General features: G+C 39.3%; 1 protein-coding gene across 3 annotated transcripts; it reads left to right on the top strand.

Annotated features, from left to right (window-relative positions):
• The first annotated feature begins 3,828 nt into the window (after positions 1 to 3,828).
• Positions 3,829 to 21,966, top strand: LOC132839133 (RCC1 and BTB domain-containing protein 1-like). 3 transcript variants are annotated; one of them, XM_060859937.1, is made up of 12 exons: positions 3,829 to 3,904; positions 4,837 to 5,054; positions 7,146 to 7,296; positions 7,922 to 8,088; positions 15,761 to 15,919; positions 16,152 to 16,259; positions 16,448 to 16,590; positions 16,984 to 17,174; positions 17,454 to 17,580; positions 18,229 to 18,380; positions 18,589 to 18,719; positions 19,671 to 21,966. In XM_060859937.1, the coding sequence occupies exons 2-12, from the start codon at positions 4,929 to 4,931 to the stop codon at positions 19,809 to 19,811; spliced, it is 1,596 nt and encodes a 531-aa protein (XP_060715920.1). In that variant the 5' UTR covers positions 3,829 to 3,904; positions 4,837 to 4,928; the 3' UTR covers positions 19,812 to 21,966. The 3 variants fall into 3 exon arrangements, with proteins under 3 accessions (XP_060715920.1, XP_060715919.1, XP_060715918.1); XM_060859936.1 differs by lacking the exon at positions 3,829 to 3,904 and adding an exon at positions 3,913 to 4,008; XM_060859935.1 differs by lacking the exon at positions 3,829 to 3,904 and adding an exon at positions 3,934 to 4,008 and having other exon boundaries at positions 4,862 to 5,054.
• The last annotated feature ends 203 nt before the right edge of the window (positions 21,967 to 22,169 follow it).

Raw genomic sequence — 22,169 nt, 5'->3', positions numbered from 1 at the left:
TGCACATTTAACCTGGATTAACTGAAAAAGCACTTCAGTCAGATTTCCTAAAGGATGATCAGAGGTAGTCTAGGTTTAAGTGAAGGCATAACTTAAACCTGGCCAGAGGCATATATTAATACATTTTGTGGGATTAGAATTGAGAAAGAGGCGATAATGGAGAAAGAGACACTGCCATCTTTTTTTTTTTTTTTTTTTACAAAAAAAAAGAATCTGAAATTAGAAAAGCTATTGAGTGCCTTAATATTTTCTTGTCTGTTTCCAGTTTATGTTTACACATGTAAAAATGTGTGTTATTTCCTTTGAAAACATGTATTCATAATAACATACTGGGTATTCCAGTAAAAGAGATAGTAGATTATTTAAGGACCAGAATCTGTAAGGACCAAAAGGAGAGAAATAATTAAAATTCTACACCAATTATTAGGAAAGTTAAACGAAAATTAAACTCCTGGCTAATGAGATATCTATCATTAAAAGGAAGAATATTATTATCTAAAACTGAAGGGTTTACATGCTTAGTGTATACATCTCTTGCATTAGATGTTCCACAATCTGTTATAAAAGAGGTAGAAACTATTTTGTTCAATTTCATCTGGAAGAACAGACCACATTATTTCAAAAGAACAGTTATATGTAACCCAACTGAAGATGGTGGTCTAAATGTACTTGACTTTAATACTGCTAACCGTGTATTTAAAAACAAATGGATAAAGAACTACTTGAACTCTAAAGACAAGATGTGGAATATCATCCCTGAATTCAATTTTGATAATTTGGGGGGTTTAGAATTTTTTTTAGCTGTAATTTTGATGTAAACAAGGTTCAGATAAAGCTTTCTTCTTTTTATAAACAGGTTATTGTATTATGGATGCTCATTTTTAAGCATATCTTTTCTCCACACAACTCTGATTGGATATCTGTTTGGAACAACAAATATATTAAGTTTAAAAATAAATCTTTATTTTACAGAAATTGGTATGATAATGGTATATTTTTTGTGAGGCAGCTAATTAAGAATAACGGACAGCTCTTTATTTACTGTGAATTCCTGAATCATTATAAGATCCCTGTAACTGCTAAGGAGTTTGCGGTAGTATTTGATGTCATACCTAGTGGTCTTATTCAACAATATATCAATATATCTTTTGAGCCTATTCCCTTATATACAGATCAGTTAAGTATTAATGATGTGAAAATATCTTGTATATAAAAAAAATGATGTACATTAGGAGTCTGGAGTTTACCTAGTAAATACTGCCTCATCAGTAAAGTTAAAGAAATTACATATAAGTTTATTCCTTTGATTTATCCAGTAAGACAAGTAGTCTCAAGATTTTTCAGAGACATGGAGACTACATGCGTCTTTTGTCATTCAGAAGAAGAAAACACTTATTTTTGAATGTGTATTTACCCAATCGTTTTGGATTGATATTGAATATCTAATATTCAAATTCACCAAATTAAAGATTCAACTATCTGGTAAAGATATATTTTTGTTATATAAAAACAAGATTTTGGAGCAAAATTTGGTGATTAACTTAATAATTTGTACATTAGGCAGGCACCTTCACTGGCAATATTTGTATAGTGCAGCATACAATGCAGTATGAGTTACCTGTTAGGAGTTCTTTTTAAGTGTGTGTTACTAGTTATTATTGTATTTATTGCATATTATTTATTTATTTATTTATTTATTTTTATGCTTTTTGTTCTATTGTTTATTTTATATTGTTTGTACAGCACTTTGGTGAACACCTGCTGTTTTAAAAAGGTGCTCTATAAATAAACTTTAATAATTATGTATAGAAAATATCACATACACAAACAGAAATGGAATAATATTTTTCCAGAAATGGAAAAATCCTGTGATGTTAATAATAAACCTAACACTATATTATTTCAAATTTAACTTAAGCATTATATTGAGGCCCTAAAAGATGTAAGAAATAAAAAAGGAAACGGATGTATAGAAATTTTTAATCATTTTCTTTTTGGAACACTCTGTAAGTATTTTTTGGATTTTTTTTTTTTTTTCCAAATTTCTCAATCACTGCATCATACATAGATATATACCATAGATGTCGCCTTGGGGTCCTAAAAATGCGTCAAAACCGCCACCATCTTTGTACAGGGCTCTTGTACTTCAGAGGCATGCACAATGCCAGACTTCTGTGCTGCGTTTGGATGTTCAAACGAAACAAATCTAAAAACCAGACAGCAAAGGATTACATTTCACAAGTGAGAATGTGTTTTATGATACTGAACGTTATGAAATTATATTTCTGGTTCCGTTGGTTTGTTTCAGTCCTTGGTTAACGACCGCAGCTAATCCATGCGTTACCCATTAGTTTTTGACAGTTAGGAAAACCGAGAATGTTTGTAGATTCCGAAAGCTCTTAATAAGGACATTAAAAATTGACCCATGTTTTTTTTGCTTAAAGGTGAAGACCCAACTTTATGTATGTTTTGTAAGATTCCCTTATCTGTTGAACATATTTTATTAGATTGTCCTGGACTTAACACAAGCAGAATGCTCTTTTATCAAGTTACTTCACTTAAGGACATATTTAATGACATTATGTCTGAAAAGGACTCGTATGTTAATTAAAAAAAACATTGTATAACATGACTTGCTGTTTATATTTGTTTTGTTTTTATTGTATTTATATTATATTTTTTTTATAATTTTAATTTTTAATTTTATAAAAAAAAAAAATTTATTATAATTTTTTTTATAATTGAATTTTTGCCATGAAAATAGCTTTGATTGCTGACATGGTATTAAATAAAATAATCTGAATCCGAATCTAAAGCAGAAGTAGGCCCTGGGGACATATTTGGTCTTTGGGATCACACTGTTGAGACTCAAGATGGCATAGACAACCATCACTTTAGCTTAATGTCACCGGTTGTCTGTAACTTTCATAAGTTGAGACAACACCATGTCACAAAGGTTCATACTCTGCAACTGCAGAGCAAAAGTGTCAGGAAGAAACTGTAAGGTCGTGTTGTTGCAGGGATACTAAATAAACCAATACAATTTAAATGTTTAAATGAACATGTATAGTCACACAATTGTAGCAGTGTTGCATGCAGTAAGCTATAAGGTAAGTAGCGATTGTTCATTTGAAGTTTACTCAAGTGGAAGAATGTAACTAATAAACTTAGACCTACTAGCACTATGCATTATATTGTGTAAAGTAGATTATCTTAATATCAAAACCTTAAATTTTCTCTGGACTTAATGATAAATACATGTCTGACCTTTGGAACGAACCAAAAAAAAAAAATAGAAAATAGCATTTATGGTGATTTTATGTCTTTGCATACATTGACGCTGATGCATTAAGAGGAGGGGGTCCCCTGTACCAAGATGGCTGCTCAGTTGACGCATTCGTTCCAAAGTACTGCCGTATACAAGGCGACATCTAGTGTATATATCTATGTGCATCGTACTTGTCTTTTTCTTTTTCCGTGAAGACAAACGTGTTACACACATCCAGTGCGCCTCGTCCTGCCACCTGTTAGCAGCAATGCCATCTTTCTTCGTTCGTTTCCATCCAACACAATGGCGAGGGCATAGAGTTTAAAACTTTGCGTGAAATCTTTCCAGTTTTCATTTATATTTCTTGTGAACTTTATTTAGAACGGATGAAAATCATCATTTTAATCATTTATCCTGGTACCATGTAATGATATTAACTTCCCTCTAGAGGCCATCACACACAATATACCCAACTCAATACAGCGCGCACGCACGCACGCCCGCACACGCACGCACGCACGCACGCACGCACAGACAGAGAGAGAGAGAGAGAGAGAACTGATAACATTAGAACGCGGAAAACTGTAGAAGCTCCAGTCGGTAATATTATCTGAAACAATCTGCTTTCGTTATTTGGTAGGTTTTCTCTCTCTCTCTCTCTCTCTCTCTCTCTCTCTCTCTCTCTCTCTCTCTCTCTCTCTCTCAGTTCTATCCAGTTTGCTGATGGAGCGATGCTGTAGGTCAGTACCTCAGTACTATACGGGTTATGATAGCTAATAGCTGTCTTAGCTAACAATTGTCTTTCTGGATAGTTATAAAGCTGGCTACTTAATGAGCTAATGTAGTAGCTAATATGTTTGCTAATGCTAACGTACACAGCGCGTGCTAACTCTGTTATTCAGTTAGCTAGTAGCTTGTGTTAGCTGTTGATATATTTGACACATTATTGTTGTTTTTCGGTTGTATCCTCACTTCCTTCACTAGCTCATCACATATGGACTTCTAGACTTTATCAATAATAAGCTTTCAGTGTTTTCTAGCAACGTCAGGTCAGAAAGCTAACAGGATTACACCACATTTATATTACTGTTCTCTAAACAAAGGCATATAGATAAGAGATAATACTGCACTTTGGTGTCTATTCATCTTTGCATAGATTTCCATGGATATTGGACAATGTGTTTATTGTGTAAGAGTTCAGTTTCTGTACTGTGTAGAAATCTAATGTAAAAGTGACCAGAACAAAAACATGATCACAGTAACATTACTATAAATATAACTTCAGTTATGTTTTATTTGATTGACAAAAGTCAGAATGTGTCATTGTGCTTGTGTCAGTGTCACATATGTAGAGATTTAAAACAACCACTGCATCTTATGGAATTGCTGCTCATGCAATATCACAGAGCAACCAAACACATCCAAAGGAAAGCTATCTGCCCTCTAAATAACCACCCCTCGTTGTCACAGATACGTACAGCTATCAGTTGTCTCCCAGATATAAGGACAATTTCTATATTAATGTGCTGTGGCAATCATCTTTCTGTGGTTGACCCTTTAACAAAAAGGGGTTGACCCGTTTGCCTCTTCTAGTGTTGTATCTGCTTCTGCCCCACCCAAACCTGTTTCCCCTTTACCCTGGAGCTTCAACTGTACAGCAATGGTGGATGTAATCAAATGGCCACTGTTTAGCCTCTTGAGTGCACAGGACGCTGCTTCAATACGTCAGGCGTGCGTGTTTGGAACATCTGCCAATGAGGTGATCTACATCACCCATGATAACGAGGTGAGTGTGATGTGATGTGCAGTAGGATTCATAACCCAGTCAGTTAGAAGGAGGCTAAGCAGTTAGATTAGAATTAGAATCAGGTTTATTGGCCAAGTGTGTTGACACAAACAAGGAATTTGGTTCCAGCTGTTGGTGATTCTGAAAAATACATAAATGACGCTATACTATACATTTAGCTTGGACTGTACAAGACAAAGGGGGCATGGTGGCTTAGTGGTTAGCACATTCGCCTCACACTTCCAGGGTTGGGGGTTCGATTCCCGCCTCCGCCTTGTGTGTGTGGAGTTTGCATGTTCTCCCCGTGCCTCGGGGGTTTCCTCCGGGTACTCCGGTTTCCTCCCTCGGTCCAAAGACATGCATGGTAGGTTGATTGGCATCTCTGGAAAATTGTCCGTAGTGTGTGATTGCGTGAGTGAATGAGAGTGAATGAGAGTGTGTGCCCTGCGAGGGTTGGCACTCCGTCCAGGGTGTATCCTGCCCTGATGCCCGATGACGCCTGAGATAAGGCACAGGCTCCCTGTGACCCGAGGTAGTTCGGATAAGCGGTAGAAAATGAGTGAGAGAGAGTGTACAAGACAAAACAGACTATACAAGACAATCTGAGACGATATAGACAGTACGAGAATATGTGACAGACCATAGACAGTATATAGGCAGTACGAGAATATATAACAGATCAGTAATGTACATAAAGTGTGAGCGTGCATGGTAGTGCAAATTGCAGTATTGTGTAGTATTGTGCTTTTGTACAATATACAGAAGCAGTAGTGTGTGTAACATACACGGATGATGTGATGACTGACAGTTCTGATAATGCAGTACTTATAGATATGAAGCAGGGAATATAATTATGGTGAGTTGTTAATGATGGTGAATGCCTGGGGAAATAAACTGTTCCTGTGTCTGCCAGTTTTGGTAAACAAAGTTCTGTAGCACCTGCCAGAAGGGACGAGCTGAAAGAGGTTGTGTCTAGGGTGTGAAGGGACAGTAGTGATTTTTCCTGCCCGGTTTTTGGTTCTTGTATCGTAGTCCTGGGGAGTGGGAAGGGGGGCACCAATTAGTTTTTTCTGCTGTTTTAACTGTGTTGCAGTCTGTTCCTGTCCTGTTTTGTTGCTGCTCCAAACCTGATGGTGATGGATGTGCACAGGACAGATTTAATGACTGCAATGTAGAGATGCATCAACAGCTCCTGTGCCAGACCATACTTCCATAATTGACGTAGAAAGTACATCCTCTGGGGTATAGTGAGCTTTAGGAGTTTGGTGTGGAGAATTTACGGAATTATTGAATTAAAAGCTGAACTGAAGTCGATAAACAGAATCCGGGCATATGTCTCTGGGCAGTCACGGTGTTGCAGAATGTAGTGCAGCCCCGTGTTGACCGTTGCTCCGTTACGCGATCTGCTCGGTGTAAGTGGAAGCCTGAGAGAAGTAATCCACTGTCTGGATTGAATGACTGAGCCAAGTTTTGGTAAAACAGAGAGCAGCGGAGCATGCAAGGTCTTTGTTTGTTCTGTTAAAAAGAATCAGTTCGTCCATTTTGTTCGGCAATGAGCGTAGGTTCGCCAGGTGAACGCAGGGAGCGCAGTTCTAAATCCACTCTGTTGTAGCTTCACTAGCGTGCCAGCACGGTCTCAGCTGCTCCTCCAACTAAGAGCTCTAAAAAAACCTTCCGAGTTTATAAAAACTGGTGGAAAAAGTGTCTGGAGTGAACTGCCTGATGTTAAGCAGTTGTTCTCTAGTGTTAAGTTATCAGGGTAGGGTAACCAAACACAGACAGTAAACAAAAAGAAAGAAAGTACTAGAGAGAGTCGTCCGAGGCTGCCACCCACGGCACCAGATGTAATAATGACTTAAAATAAATGTCTTAAGGTCTAACAGCCGACTTTCATGGTATGTAGTTTACAATAATAGTCCAGATCGTACTGAAAAATTACAATCAAATTATTGACCTGAATATGGGTTTCATCGTATTTACCCAGTTCATTCTAGTTCTTAATGTAATATAAAGTCTCAACCTACATTCAATTCTGTTGATATTGAGCTTATATGGAGGAATCCTGTGTATTCTTGTTGTTTTATTGTACAGGTGTACGTCTTTGGGCTGAACTGCAGCAACTGCCTGGGCACAGGGGACATCACAAGCACCATCGTCCCTAAAAAGCTAAACTGTCTGAGTGGGAAGAAGGTGGTCAGTCTAAGCTATGGCAGTGGGCCACATGTGCTGCTCACAACAGACGGTAAGACGGATACTAAGATTCTCACTAAGGAATTAGGTTACACCAGCAACTACATTAAAGACACAATTGTGTATTGCATAAAGAGAATGTGTACTACTTGAGGTTCTCATCACTATGGAATGTTTTCTGAGGGACAAAACAAGCTGTCCAAAAAAGTCTGGGAACCAAATCTCAAATTTACATAAACTAAGTTATATTTATTATCTATAAAATAAGCTTTACCTGCTCTGCTCATCATTTTGTTGCTATTCTGAATATACTCAGGTTGCCATATTTGCTCAATCTATTCACATTTTCCTGATTTACAATACAATTCAATATGTAATGTCAACTGTAAAGCAAACTGTTGTGAAACTTTAGGGCTGTTTTGTAATTTGGGTCTAGACTTAGTTTCAGGAAAGTCAGAAATGAAAGAAGGAAGAGTACAAATCCCTTACTTTTACCACATTGAACTCAAATTGTCTGTGATAAAGACTTGTGCTGTGAGTCCATTTTATCACATGTGGATCAACCATGAAAATGTCTATATAAAGATATCTGTATCACCCAAGCACATCCAAAATTGTGAGATATTCTAGTGCCAGTATATTGTTTTTTCTGATCAGTGCATCGTTTGGCTTTGCAGAAGGCCAGCTGTACGCATGGGGACATAACAGATACAGTCAGCTAGGGAATGGCACCACCAATCAGAGAGTGTCTCCTGTGCTTGTATCTACTAACCTCCAGAGCAAGAGGGTGATCGAGGTGGCTTGTGGATCACACCATTCAGTCGCCCTGACCCATGATGGAGAGGTGAGAGTCTGAAGTCTGAGCTGCCTTCTTTAATATTAATAGTGATTTTTGATTTTTTTGACATGGGTGGTAAATCCAGGTTGTCAAATAAACCCACATGATCTTAGTGTTCATTTCATTCATAGGTCAATGCATGTTAAAAATCATTAGATAGTAATGAATTACTTAACTGCTTCAGCCTCACGTCAGATATCTGTCAGCTTGGCTGTTTAGCGACATTGTGCTTACTGTAAGCAGGAACTTGTGATACACGACTGTAAGCTTGAAGGGTCATTGTTCTCTTTTAGGCTCCAGCTAATCCAGGTAGTTTACATTTGTCTATGTGCTTGTTTGTAAATCAATAGTTCTTAGTTTATTTGAAAACATTGTGTGTGGTTTTTGTCTGTAATTTGTATCAACAGAAGGAAATTTACACTAGGGTCTGTTAGGGCTGAGCGATATGGCTGAAAACTGTATCACACTATCAGTGTTTCATATCGGTCGATATCGATAATTATTGATATTTTTTATGACCCCTTTAAAATAAGGACCAGGAGAAAAATATATTACATTTAAACATTTTTATTTTAAACTTAACCTTCCTCTGATAATAATTCCCTCAGTTATTAAGACAGAAATGTCATGGAAAACTCAAGTCTAAAGTCATAATGAACACAAGAATTATCTCATTTTATAACTTATTATAACATTAATTATAACATTTCAGGTGCAAAATGAAATAAAAGGTAAGACATGCTTAATAAAGTGTAATAAAATAGTGCAAAGTGTTAAATATAAACAGAGAGAAACCTGAGAATTTAGTGGAAGTTTACTGCTAGGAAGTTCACTAGCTGTTCACCTTCTGGTGAATAAAGTGTTTTAAAATATGTGTTTTTTAAACATAAATAAAACTGAGGTAGACTGAGATTAGGGCTGTAGCTATCGAATATTTTAGTAATCGAGTATTCTACCGAAAATTTCATCGATTAATCGAGTAATCGGATTAGGGCTGGGCGAAAAAAGCGATAACGATATGTATCGCGATAGACACGTGATTGATAGTGATACAAAATGTGCTCAATAAAACGTTTTATATTTTTTATTCTTTGTCGAAAGAAAACAGAGGTTGCGAAGCAAGTTTGGTTGCATTAACAAAGGCACCCACTCTCTGGTAACCTAGCAACTTGGGGAGTGACACTCTAACAGCCAATCATGTAACAGTATCATGTCTGGTTTCGCCATATCGTATTCCTCTTCAGGAACCAGCGACTGATAAGCAGAAAATGAGCCGCAGCGAGCGAGGAAATTGTAAATAAAAGAGGAAAAGTCAGCGCGCCAGTACGGCAGTTTTTTGGATATTATAAGCAGGGCTGAAACGATTCCTCGAGTAACTCGATTACAAAAATTATTCGAGGCAAATTCCACTGCCTCGAAGCCTCTTTAAATTAATTTTAAAGCTCACGTCACGTTCTTGTGCAATTATTTTGTGTGTGCACGTGTGTGACAACGCGCTTACGTAAAAGCGGAAGGAGACGCGAGGAGTTAGCGGTCTTTTGATTTGACACGTTCGGGCTGCAAAATGTAAGGGCGCAATAACAATGTAAATGAGCAAAGAGAAGAAACAAACAGGAGAAAACGACAGAAAATGTCCAAGTTTCTTCATTGCCATCACATGCTCCTTTAAAGACTTTTAAAGCACACACACGTTGAGAGAGAGTGAGTTCCTGTCCATGTTTTTTGCCTCTTAAATACCACAAAGCATTCCAAATTAGACAGTGAAGTCTTGTATTATGCCTGCACTGTAGATTTAGAATCTTTTAGTTCTGAAAGTTAAGTTGCATGACTTAAAGGCAGTATTTTTGTATCATTATTACTATTTATTTTAATGTATTCCTTAGTTTTGATACTTTAAAAATGGAATTTGAAAATAATTTATTTTTTTGTTTTTGCATCTCAGAAAAGGGTTCATTTAAAACCCAGAATGTTTGGCACTTAAATGTACTTAATTCTTCTCAGTCAACTTTTTGTCATTGTTCACAGTACAAGTACAGACAGAGAAACAATGGGTAATATCTAAATGTTTATTTTTGATATAAAATATTGTTGTATGCATTGCATACTATACATTTAAAAAATAAAAGTTCATTTTTCTAAAAAAGGAAACCAATTAGTTGTTCATTTTAAGAGACCCGTCTTATTTTGTCTTGTATATTTAATATTGCTCTTTAATTAAGCAAAAATACATTTTATCAGATTACTCGATTAACCGAAGAAATTTTTGGTAGAATACTTGATTACTAAAATATTCAATAGCTACAGCCCTAATTATAAGTCTATGAAAATACTTGAATAGTTCAACTTCAAGTATGATTAGAGTAAGAATAACTTGAGTTACTTTTTCATATTTCTGCAGGTTTTATATTTCAAATTGTTACTGTACGGTATTTGGTTTGTTTTTTATATTATAGATGTATCTCAGACTACCTCATTTTTATTTATGTTTAAAAAACACTGCACATATTTTAAAACACTTTATTCACCAGAAGGTGAACAGCTAGTGAAGTTCCTAATACTAAACATGCACTAAATTCTCAGGTATCTCTGTTTATATTTAACACTTTGCACTATTTTATTACACTTTTTTAAGCATTTCTTACATTTTCTTTCATTTTGCACCTTAAATGATAAGAGATAATTGTTAAGTGTTCATTGTGACTTTAGACTTATGTCCATCCATCCATCTTCTACTGCTTATCCGGGGCCGGGTCGCGGGGGCAGCAGTCTAAGCAGGGACGCCCAGACTTCCTTCTCCCCAGACACTTCCTCCAGCTCTTCCGGGGGAATACCGAAGCGCATTCCCAGGCCAGCCGAGAGACATCATGCGTGTCCCTCCAGTGTGTCCTAGGTCTTCCCCGGGGCCTCCTCCCAGTTGGACATGCACGGAACACCTCCTCAGGGAGGCGTCCAGGAGGCATCCAGAACAGATGCCCGAGCCACCTTAGCTGACTCCTCTCGATGTGGAGGAGCTCTGTGAGCTCTGTAAACTCTGAGCTCCTCCCAAGTGACCGAGCTCCTCAACCTATCTCTAAGGGAGCGCCCAGCCACCCTGCAGAGGAAACTCATTTCGGCCGCCTGTATCCGGGATCTTGTCCTTTCGGTCATGACCCAAAGCTCATGACCATAGGTGAGGGTAGGAACGTAGATCGACTGGTAAATAGAGAGCTTTGCCTTGCGGCTCAGCTCTTTCTTCACCACAACAGACCGGTATATCGACCGCATCACTGCAGAAGATACACCGATCCGCCTGTTGATCTCCTGCTACATCCTTCCCTCACTCGTGAACAAGACCCCAAGATACTTAAACTCCTCCACTTGAGTCAGGAGCTCTCCACCAACCTGAAGGGGGCAAGCCACCCTTTTCCGGCTGAGAACCATGGCCTCCGACTTGGAGGTGCTGATTCTCATCCCCGCTGCTTTACACTCGGCTGCAAACCATCCCAGTGCACGCTGAAGGTCCTGATTTGAGGAAGCCAACAGGATAACATCATCTGCAAAAAGCAGAGACGAAATCCTGTGGTCCCCAAACCGGACTCCCTCTGGCCCCCGACTGTGCCTAGAAATCCTGTCCATATAAATAATGAACAGGACCGGTGACAAAGGGCAGCCCTGCCGGAGTCCAACATGCACCGGGAACAAGTCTGACTTACTGCCGGCAATGCGAACCAAACTCCTGCTTCGGTCATATAGGGACCGGACAGCCCTTAGCAGAGGGCCCCGGACCCCATACTCCCAGAGCACCCCCCACAGGTCACCACGAGGGACACAGTCGAATGCCTTCTCCAGATCCACAAAGCACAAGTGGACTGGTTGGGCAAACTCCCATGAACCCTCCAGCAACCTGGCGAGGGTATAGAGATTGTCCAGTGTTCCACGACCAGGACGAAACCCACATTGTACCTCCTGAATCTGAGGTTCGACTATCGGCCGATTTCTCCTCACCAGTACCCTGGCATAGACTTTTTCGGGGAGGCTGAGGAGTGTGATCCCCCTGTAGTTGGAACACACCCTCCGGTCCCCCTTCTTAAACAGAGGGACCACCACCCCAGTCTGCCAGTCCAGAGCCACTGTCCCCAGCCTCCACACGATGTTGCAGAGGCGTGTCAACCAAGACAGCCCCACAACATCCAGAGACTTGAGGTACTCAGGGCGGATCTCATCCACCCCCGGTCCCTTGCCACTGAGGAGCTTCTCAACTACCTCAGTGACCTCAGCTTGGGGGATCGACGAGTCCACAACTGAGCCCTCGGCCTCTGCTTCCCCAGTGGAAGACATGTCGGTGGGGTTGAGGAGAACCTCGAAGTAGAAGAGAGAAGAACCTCAGCAGATTCCCACACCCACTGTAAACAGTGTGAGCAGGGCACTGCTTCCCCCTCCTGAGGCGCCGGATGGTTTGCCAGAATTTCTTCGAGGCCGACCAATAGTCCTTCTCCATGGCCTCACCGCACTCCTCCCAGACCCGAGTTTTTGCCTCCGCAACCACCCGGGCTGAAGCTCACTTGGCCCTCCGGTACCTATCAGCTGCCTCCGGAGTCCCCCGAGCCAACCAGGCTCGATAGGACTCCTTCTTCAGCTTGATGGCATCCCTTACTTCCGGGGTCCACCACTGGGTTCGGGGATTGCTGCCACGACAGGCACGGAGACCTTACGGCCACACCTCTGAGCGGCCGTGTCGACAATTGAGGTGGAGAACATGGTCCACTTTGACTCAATTTCTCCAACCTCCCTCAGGATCTGGTTGAAGCTCTGCTGGAGGTGGGAGTTGAAGATCTCTCTGACCGGAGACTCAGCAAACCCTCACAGTACGTTTGGGTCTGCCAAGTCTGTCCAACTTCCTCCCCTGCCATCGCATCCAACTCACCACCAGGTGGTGATCAGTTGACAGCTCCGCCCCTCTCTTTACCCGAGTGTCCAAGACTTACGGCTGGAGGTCAGATAAAACAACCACAAAGTCAATCATTGACCTCCGACCTAGGGTGTCCTGGTGCCATGTGTACTGATGGACACCCTTATGCTTGAACATGGTGTTCGTTATGGACAAACTGTGACTAGCACAGAAGTCCAATAACAGAACACCACTCGGGTTCAGGTCGGGGGGGCCGTTCCTCCCAATCACGCCCCTCCAGGTGTCACTGTCGCTGCCCAGGTGAGCGTTGAAGTCCCCCAGTAAAACGACGGAGTCCCTTTCCAGAGCACTTTCCAGCACCCCTTCCAGAGACGCCAAGAAGCTCGGGTACTCTACACTGCCATTTGGCCCGTAAGCACAAATAACAGTGAGAGACCTATCCCCGACCCGAAGGCGCAGGGAAACGACCCTCTTGTTCACCGGGATAAACTCCAACACATGGTTGCTGGGCTGGGGGGCTATGAGCAAACCCACACCAGCCCACCGCCTCTCACCGCGGGAAACTCCAGAGTAGTAGAGAGTCCAGCCTCTCTCGAGGAGTTGGGTTCCAGAGCCCAAGCTGTGTGTGGAGGCGAGCCCAACTATCTCTATTCGGTATCTCTCAACCTCCCGCACCAGCTCGGGCTCCTTCCTCCCAGCGAGGTGACATTCCATGTTCCTACAGCCAGATTCCGTGTCTGGGGATTGGGTCGCCGAGGCCCACGCCTTCGAATGCCACCCAATCCACATTGCACCAGCCCCTTACGTTTCCTCCTGCAGGTGGTGGGCCCACAGGAGATCGGTAAGACCCGGCCACCAGGTGCTCACATGCAAGCCCAAACCCCGGGTCTGGCTCCAGGGTGGGGCCCCGGTTGCACCATACCGGGTGACATCACAGACCTTGCTTTGTTTTTCCTCATAAGGGGTTTTGAACCGCTCTTTGTCTGGCCCGTCACCCAGGACCTGTTTACCTTGGGAGATCCTACCAGGGGCAGAAAGCCCCAGACAGCATAGCTCCTAGGATCATTCAGACACACAAACCCCTCCACCACAATAAGGTGGCGGTTCAAGGAGGGGAGACTTATGTTTACATTTTAATTATTTGAGTTTTCCTGGTTGTTGACATTTCTGTCTTAATAACTGAGGGGATTACGACAAGAGGAAGGTTAAGTTTAAAATAAAAATGTTTAATTGTAATATATTTTTCTCCTGGTCCTTATTTTAAATGGGCCATAAAAAAGTTCAATAATTATCAATATCGACCGATATGAAACACTGATATCGTGATACAGTTTTCGGCCATATTGCCCAGCCCTAAATTGGATAAAATGTATTTTTGCTTAATTAAAGAGCATTATTAAATATACAAGAGAAAATAAGACGGGTCTCTTAAAATGAACAACTAATTGGTTTCCTTTTTGAGAAAAATTAACTTAATTTTTTAAATGCATAGTATGCAATGCATACAATATTTTCTATCACAAGTAAACATTTAGATATTACCCTTTGTTTCTCTGTCTGTACTTGTACTGTGAACAATGACAAAGTTTACTGAGAATGTAGAAGTAAGTACATTTAATTGCCAAACATTGAGTTTTAAATGAACCCTTTTCTGAGATAAAAACAAAAAAAATAATTTCTTTCAAATTGCTTTTTAAAGTATACATTAAAATAAATAATAATAATAATAATAATAATAATAAAATAAAAAATACTGCCTTTAAGTCATGCAACTTAACTTTCAGAACTAAAAGATTCTAAATCTAAAGCTCAGGCATAACATAAGCCTTTACTGTCTTCTTGGAATGCTTTGTGGTATTTAAGAGGCAAAAACATGGACAGGAACCTGGAACTAGTGTCCATGCATGGTTTCACACCGAGTGCTTTAAGCATATATAAGCATGGATGATATGCTGTTGTGGTATGCCAGCTCAATCTTGCAATGGACACACGCCACAGCGTTTTCTTTACTTTTCGATTTGAAATGATCCCAAACCTTGGACATTTTCTGTCGTTTTCTCCTGTTTGTTTCTTCTCTTTGCTCATTGCCATTGTTATCACACCCTTCCATTTGCAGCCCGCACTAGCACACGGCCTCAAATCAAAAGACCGCTAACTCCTTGCGTCTCCTTCCGCTTTTACATAAGCGCATTGTCTCACACACACACACACACAAACACACAATAATTGCACAAGAACGTGACGTGAGTTTTAAAATGGTAAATTTTAATTTTAATTGAGTTACTCGAGGAATTGTTTCCGCCCTAACTGAGATGTATCTTTAATATAAAAAACAAACCTGAAACAGTACAGTAACATTAAAATATAAAACCTGCAGAAATATGAAAAAGTAGCCTACTTTTCCTCTTTTATTTACAATTTCCTCGCTCGCTGCGGTGCTCATTTTCTGCTTATCAGTCGCCGGTTACTGAAGTGGAATCTAGCGTTATTGTTTTATCGCCCAGCCCTAGAGTCTGTAAAGGTTAACGCTTTAGTTCAGTTTATAAATAAGGCCAATATTATAGCTGTTTGCAATTTATTTATTGCAATTAATAAGTTTACTTTGCAATAGAAATTTATTAATAAAGCAGTTTTTTTAGCATAAATGTCTTGAAATGTTTTTGGTTTAAGTATGTAAAAGACAATTTTTTTTTTATTTCAAAGCAATACTTAATAAAACAAGTATTTAATAGTTGTTGATTATTAATTGGTTTGTACATCACTTATCATTTCAAATGGTTGGTCACTCAGGTGTTTGCTTGGGGCTATAATAACTGCGGTCAAGTAGGATCAGGTTCTACATCCAACCAGCCCACACCACGCAGGGTCTCCAGCTGCCTCCTTAACAAAGTAGTGGTCAGCATAGCCTGTGGTCAGACTTCTTCCATGGCGGTAACGGACAACGGAGAGGTAAAAGCGAACATGCCATAGCTTTACTCCTTCGCTTAGTCCAAAGAAATGTACATATTTTCGTTTGTCAGATTTTGAACAGCATCTGGTTCAATCATAATCTCAGTGACAGACCACATCATCAGACCACTTCACTTTTTGTGAAGACATTCTTACTTCACTCATGTCTGTTTTGTTCTTGTTTATATTCTTTGTACGTTTGGCTCCTTAAGTGTGTGCCTGTGTGTTTTAGGTGTACGGTTGGGGATACAATGGTAATGGACAGCTTGGTTTGGGGAACAATGGAAATCAGCTGACACCATGTCGTCTAGCAGCGCTGCAGAGTGTTTGCATCATGCAGGTCATTTTTGTTAATTTTATACCAGCCACTATCCAAAATCCACAAATGTACTGAAATTTTTAGTTGTAAACAACAATTCAATCTTTAGTTTATTGTAATGAAACAGTTGATGTCCAGTTGATGTTGATGTAAAGATAAATGTCATTTAGCTTATTGTATTGAGATAATGGTTTTGCCATGTGTTTCAGATAGCCTGTGGTTATGCCCACTCACTTGCACTAACAGACGAGGGACTGTTATACGCATGGGGAGCCAACACTTATGGCCAGCTTGGCACAGGCAACAAGAGCAATCAGCTTAGCCCTGTTCAGGTCATGGCTGAGAAAGAGAGGTATGACGGGGTGGATTTGTAGTTTTGACTACTTTTTTACTTGCACTTATTTTTGTTTTCTATTTTTCTAAGTGCACATGTCCGGCTATTATGACTAAATACTGGGTGTGGCACATTGAGTTAATGACAAAGTGTGCGTGTGTGTGTGTGTGTGGATGGTCAACATGCCAGTACTTCTCCACATTGTTGTGTCTTGGATCCCTTTCCTGTCAGCTTGCTCTTGTTTTTCCTCCGCTTCCTGCAATTGCAGAAATAAAGCATTTTATAAAAATTTACTTTGAATTTTGGACCTCTAGTCTGTTCAGGAATGCTTTAATATGGTTCCTCAGTTGGTTTTTAGCCTCTGATGAGTTTCCTTATCTATTCCCTCCCTTTCCTCTGATTATTCATTAGGCTTGTGGAGGTAGCAGCCTGTCACTCCACACACACCTCGGCAGCGAAGACGCAGAGTGGCCGGGTGTATATGTGGGGCCAGTGCAGAGGCCAGTCCATTGTCTTACCCCACCACACTCCTTTCAGCTGCACCGACGACGTCTTCGCCTGCTTTGCAACACCGTCTGTCATGTGGAGACTCCTGTCCGTGGGTGAGTCTGGAGAAGCTTATTATTACTGCGAGATTGTTGAATAGTTTTTCATGGTCCAAATGTAAGAGGATCAGAGATTTATTCCAGAAGCATATCAGTTCATGATACTGTACTGTATGATTGCGGTGATTTATTTTTTTTTCTTTTTCAAAAAACATTGTTCTGTGTTTTTTTCCGTTTGAGGTTCAGCTTCTCTCCAGGTCACAGCTGAGCCCTGTATTGTGTGTCTACATGTCATCTTGCTAAAGCGTATTAACATATCTGTTACTCTGCTTGTAGAGCACGATGATTTCCTGACTGTGGCCGAGTCTCTGAAGAAAGAGTTTGACAGCCCTGAGACTTCAGACCTCAAATTCAGCATAGAGGGCAAATTCATTCATGTCCACAAAGCAGTGCTTAAAATTAGGTGCATGCTTCACTCCATTACACTCAATGTGGGGAGTGAGATGGCACTAAAAAGTGTACAGTGTTTGTTTTTGCCATGCAGAGGTTGATAATTTGAAGTCTACTTAGATGTCAGCTTGGACATAGAGTCATGGTCTGACTTGAGCTTCAAATAATATAAAGAATAGTTTTGCAAAATATTATTCCAGTTGCACCTCATTATTTACACTTCTGTGATGTTTTTTGAAAGGGCAATAGAGAAGATTTAGTAAAAGGGTTTAGTAAGCGTTTTGTGTATAAAACTATTACTCAAATTGTTACAAGAATCCCTCGTTTCCAGCTACAACAACTCATTTAACTTGGTAACATTACAACACCTAGAACTTTATACACGCAAAACACATTTCAGATTTGCTACCACACTGCAATCATGTCTTTGTTTGGTTCTTGTATGTTTGATTTGATCTGAGTTTGAATGAACCTGCTCAGCTGTCACACCTGACATACAAATACACCATGATTTAAAGAAACCAAACCAAATGATGTAGGTTTAATACTTCTTAATGATCTGATACAGTATTCATAGTACAGATGTAGAGTACAGAGAACACTTATCAGACTCATGTGTTCGTTATTATTAAAAATGTGTACTATATTATTTCTTTCACAGATGTGAACACTTCAGATCCATGTTTAATTCCAAGTGGAATGAAGATATGAAAGAGGTGATTGAGATCGATCAGTTCTCCTACCCAGTGTACAGGTCCTTCCTCAAGTTCCTCTACACAGACATAGTAGATCTTCCTCCAGAGGATGCTATTGGTGAGTGCAACATGGAGCATGAGAAGTTTCTAGTCCATCTACACACAATTAATATGTACATGACAAAAAAATGTTAGAATGAAAATCAGTATACAATATTTCTGTTTCCATAACTGGCTATAACCAGCAAATAAAAAAATTGATTATGCTTTGATCATTACATCACTGTTCATCTTTTATTTTTTCCCCTTGTTTATTTTCTGTGCAGGACTGCTGGATCTGGCAACTTCGTACTGTGAGAACAGGCTAAAGCGGCTATGTCAGCACATCATAAAGCGTGGCATCACTGTGGAAAATGCTTTCTCCCTGCTTTCTGCTGCAGTCAGATACGAAGCTGAGGTACAAATGACCCACCCGCTCTTACAGGACACATAAAACTTCTGGCTCATGACAACTTTCTAGGTCTGGGTTGTCTAAAGCTTTAAAAAAATGCACAGGTAGAACTGTTATCTGTGTGTGGAAATGTGAGTGAGCCATTAAATAAGCACTGGGTTTCATTTTGATGATGATGAAGAAAATCATTTGCCCAGCTCTTGTTCCTTTCGCCCTGTGATGATAGATTTTGGCTGTTATCCTAGAGATTTATTCTAAATTGGGTCGCTGTATTAGATCGAGAATAAAAACAAAGCTTTTTATTCTGTATGTTTATTTAAGCGTAAAGCACATGAGACCTCAATATTGTTTGTTCTGAATTCCATCGTGTGCTGTACTGCACACATCAGACTGAGGGGAAACGATGATCTTTCCACAATGGGAAGCATGCAGATTTGTGTAAACGATGACAAACTCTGCTGCTATCATGACAGTTATGTTACAGTCACCTCACATTTAGAGAGAAAATAAAGACACTAACCACTCACATGTCTGTTACGTGCAACCTGAGGGCAGAGCACCACGTCAAAGCTGAGATTAAATTTAGTTAAAAGAGAAAAATAATCGTAAACTTGTTCACTACCACTTTTTACCAGGGTTCCAGGTAATGGAGAACTAGTTTTGAGTGAAGGTAATTTCAGTATTTATTTTACTGTAAGTACACTAATCAATCTATTTTGGGCAGTGGTGTTTAAAGGATATGTAAAGGCTCTGGGTTACTGATCAGAAGATCAGGGGTTCAAGCCCTTCTACAGTGGTGCTGTATCATGTCTGACTCTCTCTGCACTGAACCCAACTTTCTAACAAGGGGATATGCAAATAAATAATCTCACAGAAATATAATAAATATATGAGACAAATAAAGGCTTCTACTTTTTCTAATCAGTCATAATCTCTCTCTCTCTCCTTCTCAATTAGGATCTTGAAGAATTCTGCTTTAAGTTCTGTGTGGACCATCTGACTGAGGTGACTCAGACTGCAGCATTCTGGCAGTTTGACGGGAACATGCTGAAGGAGTTTATCTGTAGAGCCAGCCGCTGTGGAGCTTTTAAAAACTAAATAATCAGCTAAATTTTCCCATGAGTGCAGCTGTTACTACAAACTCATTTGCACCACTAGAGGGCACTCTGCTCGACTGTTACCGCCTGCATTTTGAGCCCTTTTGCTTTATTACAGATATCCGAGAAGGAGAATGTTTGTTTTTGTTCATTCAAATGGCGTGAACAATTTTTTTATAAAGGGTTGTTTTTGTAAAGGGTTTTTTATAAAGGGTTGTATCTTAATAGATGCTTTCTAGAAGAAATAGATTTTTCTTTATGGGGAGCTGTTTTGTTTCACAGAGTAATAGACATTGTTTTTCCATTAGACTTTACAGCACTTGGGTTGACAATGGCAGTTAGGTCATCTTCACTTCTGTTACAGAGATGTGTAACCTGTCAGTCTTTAACTCTATAATCCTCGCTGGAATCTGTTTAATTTACAATTGACAGTGTAGAGTCATGGTAATGTCCTAACATGCCTGCTGGCCTTATTGGGCTTGTTTGGACTGTAGTGGGAACTGAATAACATTTTTTTTTTTCTTTTTTAATGGTATTTCGAATATGTTGCTATGCTATGCATCATTGTACAATATTTTTGCCCCCAACAACACTAAACCCCAATCCTTACCCCAGTGACATCACATTCCAATTGGCAGAGCCAGGGTTAAAGCAACAAGAGAGATTAATGGGAGTTTTCTTTCCTAATCTGGTGCGGCTCAGTTATTATTCATTTCAGTTGGAGCACCTCTTATGTTCGCTGCTCCAGTGTTGATCATGACACTTTAGCAAAGTCTTTAATTCACTGCATTCCGTATGTAGAGACATACATCACTACACATGTCCACTTGAGGAAACCTCTTTTTTTAATCAGAAATTCCATGGATGCTCAGTTGAAGTTTCAGTGCTTAATCTACAAGACCTATTGGCTGAGAATTTTAGGCAAACAACCAGCTGGATGCAAAGCTGCACATTAAAATGCACTGTTACCTATAGTTCATTTTTTATGGCTCTCTTTGTGTTTGTTTATGGTAAATGCTTGTGAATGTTTAAAAAAAAAAGCAAAAAGTTTCCTTTTTTGAGAAATGTATATATTGTATAGATTTTGCAATAAATTAAGGGGCGGTTTCCTGGACAGGGCTTAACACTAATCTTAGAATTAAATGCACATTTAACCTGGATTAACTGAAAAAGCACTTCTCAGACATGGTTTAGAATAGTCTCAGACTTTCCTTAGTCTTAAATTATAAAGTCAGATTTCCTAAAGGATGATCAGAGGTAGTCTAGGTTTAAGTGAAGGCATAACTTACACTTGGCCAGAGGCATATATTAATACATTTTGTGGTATTAGAATTGAGAAAGAGGGGAGAATGGAGAAAGAGACACTGCCATCTTTTTAAAAAAAAAAAAAAAAAAAAAAAAAGAATCTGAAATTAGAAAAGCTATTGAGTGCCTTAATATTTTCTCGTCTGTTTCCAGTTTATGTTTACACATGTAAAAATGTGTGTTTTTCCTTTGAAAACATGTATTTATAATAACATACTGGGTATTCCAGTAAAAGAGATAGTAGATTATTTAAGGACCAGAATCTGTAAGGACCAAAAGGAGAGAAATAATTAAAATTCTACACCAATTATTAGGAAAGTTAAACAAAAATTAAACTCCTGGCTAATGAGAGATCTATCATTAAAAGGAAGAATATTATTATTAAAAACTGAAGGGTTTACATGCTTAGTGTATACATCTCTTGCATTAGATGTTCCACAATCTGTTATAAAAGAGGTAGAAACTATTTTGTTCAATTTCTTCTGGAAGAACAGACCACATTATTTCAAAAGAACAGTTATATGTAACCCAACTGAAGATGGTGGTCAAAATGTACTTGACTTTAATACTGCTAACCGTGTATTTAAAAACAAATGGATAAAGAACTACTTGAACGCTAAAGACAAGATGTGGAATATCATCCCTGAATTAAATTTTTATAAATTGGGGGGTTTAGAATTTTTTTTAGCTGTAATTTTGATGTAAACAAGGTTCACATAAAGCTTTCTTCTTTTTATAAACAGGTTATTGTATTATGGATGCTCATTTTTAAGCATATCTTTTCTCCACACAACTCTGATTTGGAACAACAAATATATTAAGTTTAAAAATAAATCTTTATTTTACAGAAATTGGTATGACAATGGTATAATTTTGGTGAAGCAGCTAATTATGAATAAGGGACAGCTCTTTAATTACTGTGAATTCCTGAATCATTATAAGATCCCTGTAACTGCTAAAGAGTTTGCGGTAGTATTTGATGTCATACCTAGTGGTCTTATTCAACTTTTATCAGTCATTATATCTTCTGAGCCTATTCCATTATATACAGATC

This window comes from Tachysurus vachellii, chromosome 24 (assembly GCF_030014155.1).
Source record: "Tachysurus vachellii isolate PV-2020 chromosome 24, HZAU_Pvac_v1, whole genome shotgun sequence".
NCBI classification, from domain to species: domain Eukaryota; kingdom Metazoa; phylum Chordata; class Actinopteri; order Siluriformes; family Bagridae; genus Tachysurus; species Tachysurus vachellii.
The sequence above is the reverse complement of the archived record's forward strand: the minus strand, read 5'-3'. Positions and strand labels throughout refer to the sequence as shown.

Coding starts and splice junctions, on each gene's coding strand:
- LOC132839133 (XM_060859935.1), top strand. Junction 17,581..18,228: donor AAAGCAGTGCTTAAAATTAG/GTGCATGCTTCA, acceptor TTTCTTTCACAG/ATGTGAACACTTCAGATCCA. Junction 18,720..19,670: donor CAGTCAGATACGAAGCTGAG/GTACAAATGACC, acceptor CTTCTCAATTAG/GATCTTGAAGAATTCTGCTT.